The sequence below is a fragment of the Corvus kubaryi genome, unplaced genomic scaffold (assembly GCF_017639235.1).
Source record: "Corvus kubaryi isolate FWS band 111438036 unplaced genomic scaffold, C.kubaryi_AGA036_p1.0 69, whole genome shotgun sequence".
Classification (NCBI taxonomy): domain Eukaryota; kingdom Metazoa; phylum Chordata; class Aves; order Passeriformes; family Corvidae; genus Corvus; species Corvus kubaryi.
In genome coordinates this window covers 8,898,447-8,901,568 of record NW_024582057.1, presented here as the reverse complement: position 1 = coordinate 8,901,568, position 3,122 = coordinate 8,898,447, and the positions used below count along the sequence as shown (strand labels likewise).

General features: G+C 52.4%; 1 protein-coding gene across 1 annotated transcript in view; it reads right to left on the bottom strand.

Annotated features, from left to right (window-relative positions):
- FOXQ1 (forkhead box Q1) overlaps positions 1–521 on the bottom strand; it is a 1,626-nt gene extending 1,105 nt beyond the window's left edge. The window contains exon 1 of the mRNA XM_042049007.1: positions 3–521. Coding sequence (XP_041904941.1) covers positions 3–514 — 512 coding nt within the window. The 5' untranslated portion in view covers positions 515–521. The remainder of the gene's footprint in view (positions 1–2) is intronic.
- Between the last annotated feature and the right edge of the window lie 2,601 nt (positions 522–3,122).

Sequence of the window (3,122 nt, the reverse complement as noted above, 5' to 3'; positions counted from 1 at the left end):
CGTCGGCGAAGGTGTACTCGCTGCTGGGGTTCAGCATCCAGTAGTTGTCCTTGCCCCAGGGCCGCGCCGGGTCGCGCAGCACCTTGACGAAGCAGTCGTTGAGGGAGAGGTTGTGGCGCACCGAATTGCGCCAGCCGGTGTAGGCGCCGCGGAAGAAGGGGAAGCGGCTCATCAGGTAGTCGTTGATCTCGGCCAGGGTCAGGCGGCCGCCGGCCGAGTCGCGGATAGCCATAGCGATCAGCGCGATGTAGGAGTATGGCGGTTTCGGCCGCCGCGTGTAGGGCTTCCCCTTGGCGCTCTCGGCCGGCGGCGGTGGCGGGGGCTGCGGCGTGGGGGGCGGCGGCGGGGGATGCCCCGGCCGCCCGGCCCCGTCGCCCGGGCTGTTGGCCGCGCAGTCACCGTCCGAGCCCAGCTCGCTCTCAGCCGGAGCAGGGGAGAGCGAGCCGCTGCCTTCCTGGTCGCTGCCGGCGCCCAGCTTGTCCTCATAGTGCTGCGAGAACACCTCCAGCTTCATGGCGGCGGCGCCGCCGGCCCCCCCGCACCCCGCGGCTTCGCTGGGCGGGCGCGACCCCCGCCCCTCGGCGCGGCCTGAAGGGAGGCGGGAGGCAGCGAGGCGACCCAGGGGCTTTCTGTGCCCTCGCCGGCTTGGACAGCTCCGCGGCGGCAGGCGAGACCGTCAGGGCAGGGCAGCGGGGCTCGGCGCCCGCCTCAGCCCGCCGGCCCGGCGTCGCAGGCAGGGGCTGGCCGCTTTGCGGCCGGTGGGCGCCGGGGACGGGCGGCGGTGCCCTGCAGCCCTCGGGACGGGGGATTCCTCCGGGCTTTCACCTCCTTCTCCCCGACCTGGGCGCTCGCTCTCCTTTCGCCCCCCTTTTTGTCCTTCTCGCTCTTTACTCTCGCTGCTCCATGGGGCCGAAGGAGAGGGGCGAGGCGGCCCCCGTGGAGCCGGTGCGGGATGAGGGCGGGCGGGCGGGCGGCTGCCGGAGCCGGCACTTCTCCGTGTCCGCCCGAGCTCGGTCCTCCTCGGGGGCGCTGCCGCTGTTACCGTTCGGCGCTCCCCGGGCGCGGGGAGAATCTCTCGAGGGCTGTCGGGGTTACTCCGCTCTCTCCGGCTTCGACCCCTGTCAGTGCCGGGACGCCGGGCTGGCTCCTCGCTGCGAGGCGAGCAGGAGACGAGTTATTAGGGTTATTAGTGTTATTGTCATTATCTCTCCCTTCCCCTGTGGTTCTGTGTCTCTCCACCACTTTCAGACCAGCCCATTATAACGCCGGCGAGAGGCGGAGCCAGGACAAAGATCTGAAAGGGTGGTGGGTGGAGAAGCAAGGTAGCAAAGGTGGGTATGCCTTAATAAGCCGTATCAGAGCCGTAATTAGCCAAGATGACAGCAAGGTCTTGTTGGAAAGTTATTTTACGAAACTTGTTTGTATATTCTCCTGCCAGGTCCCTCCCCTTCCCGGGTATTTCGAACGAAGCCGCAGTTCGGCGCGATTAAGCAGAGCCGGCCCGCCTCCCAGGTGTAAAATGCAGAATGACTTATAGGTGGCAGAGCTGAACCTGTTACGCGCGGTGATTTATTTTAATAGTGCCGTATAAAACAACAAGTTGTAATATGACAGCTCAACAACCTGTTGGAAAATAATACACGACTTCGCAGTTGTGAATTCCTAATGATTTATGTAGCCTGACAAAATAGTTTCAGTCCTGGTCTCTCTTTCCTTCTGTCATAAGCACACCTGGTGCAGAGGTAGAATGGGAACAGGTAGGCAATGCTTTGGAGTTTTGCTATGAGAGAGTTAGTCAAAGCCTTAACCTTAGTTCTACGTGTGCTACTGTTTCTGTAGCAGCATTGCTTGACCTCTTCTGGATGGTGTGTTTGTAACCTCTGTCTTACAACTGCCACTCTCTAATAAAATCATATATTGTGTAGGTTTCGGGTTATTTTTTTTAAAATTGTAACTTTAACTTTTTAATCACCACGAATCTGTAAATTTCCCATAAAACTTGGGACAAAGTATTCTGTAATTTTACCTAGGCACTTTTCTTTCTAGAAAAATTAGTCATCATTTTTGGGTTTGTTTTTAGGTTTAAGTTGTCTTAAGGTCTTGCCTTCCTTCAGAGTTTTTTTTTTTTTTCTCCTTCAAAATTATGCTAGATTGACCAACTCAATGAAGAGAGCTAGCTGGTAGTAGCTTCTCTGAAAACTCCTATTCTGCTCACTGTTCAAAGTCAATTGCAAAATGCCATTTGATTTCATATGGCAGTAGCGCTGGCGTCTGCAAAACAGTAACAAAAACATCAGCAGAAATCCAGTGTGGTGCTTATGTTTTATTTCTCATATGTATGCTTCGAATTTTGTGTCCTGGAGTAAGAGTTGGATTGCTCCATATTTTCCAAAACCAGTCTTTCTAAATCAGACCTTATTTTAGAATAAATACATAATGCAGAGTCACTCTGGTTAGGACTATTCCGTTGTGGTCTGGCTTTCAAGGAGTATTGGAGAGGAAGATGAAACAAGACAGGTTTAGAAGACTGAGAGGAGAAACAAACAGCCCTACTTTCTATCTTGATCTCTCTTGAATAGAATATATGTTCCCACACACACACCTGCATTTTGTTTCAAAGCTTTGCCATTTCTTCTGTCTGCATGAGTCTTACATGGTGAATAGTGAAGAGTGAGAGGTTCTTCTGTCCCTCTGTTTGCATTCTTGACAACTTTGATAGAAATAACAATACACTGAATGTCTCACTCTTCTCACAAAAGCTGTACCAGTTAAGAAAAGCAGGCAATTCAGAAAGACAAAAATAAGAGGAGGGAGACCTCTCTTGGTTCCTTGTTGTTGTTGTCTCCATGTAATGTAAACTGAAATCTTTCAATAAAGTGTTGTCTTAGCTGTAGGTGCCAATGTTTGTGTTTAAGGGTATGGGAAAAAGGTATAATTCCTTCCAAAACTCATATTTTCTACGATGATGCCAATGGTAAGGGTAGGTTTTTTCCTCTTCCTGCTTTTGTTGTAAATAGCAGTGAAGTAGCGATGATTTGCTAGCTTGCCTTTGATGTTTATTTTATTACCGTTCCACTATTTGTGTGGAAAATGTACACATTGTCTCTTATCTTTATTCAAAG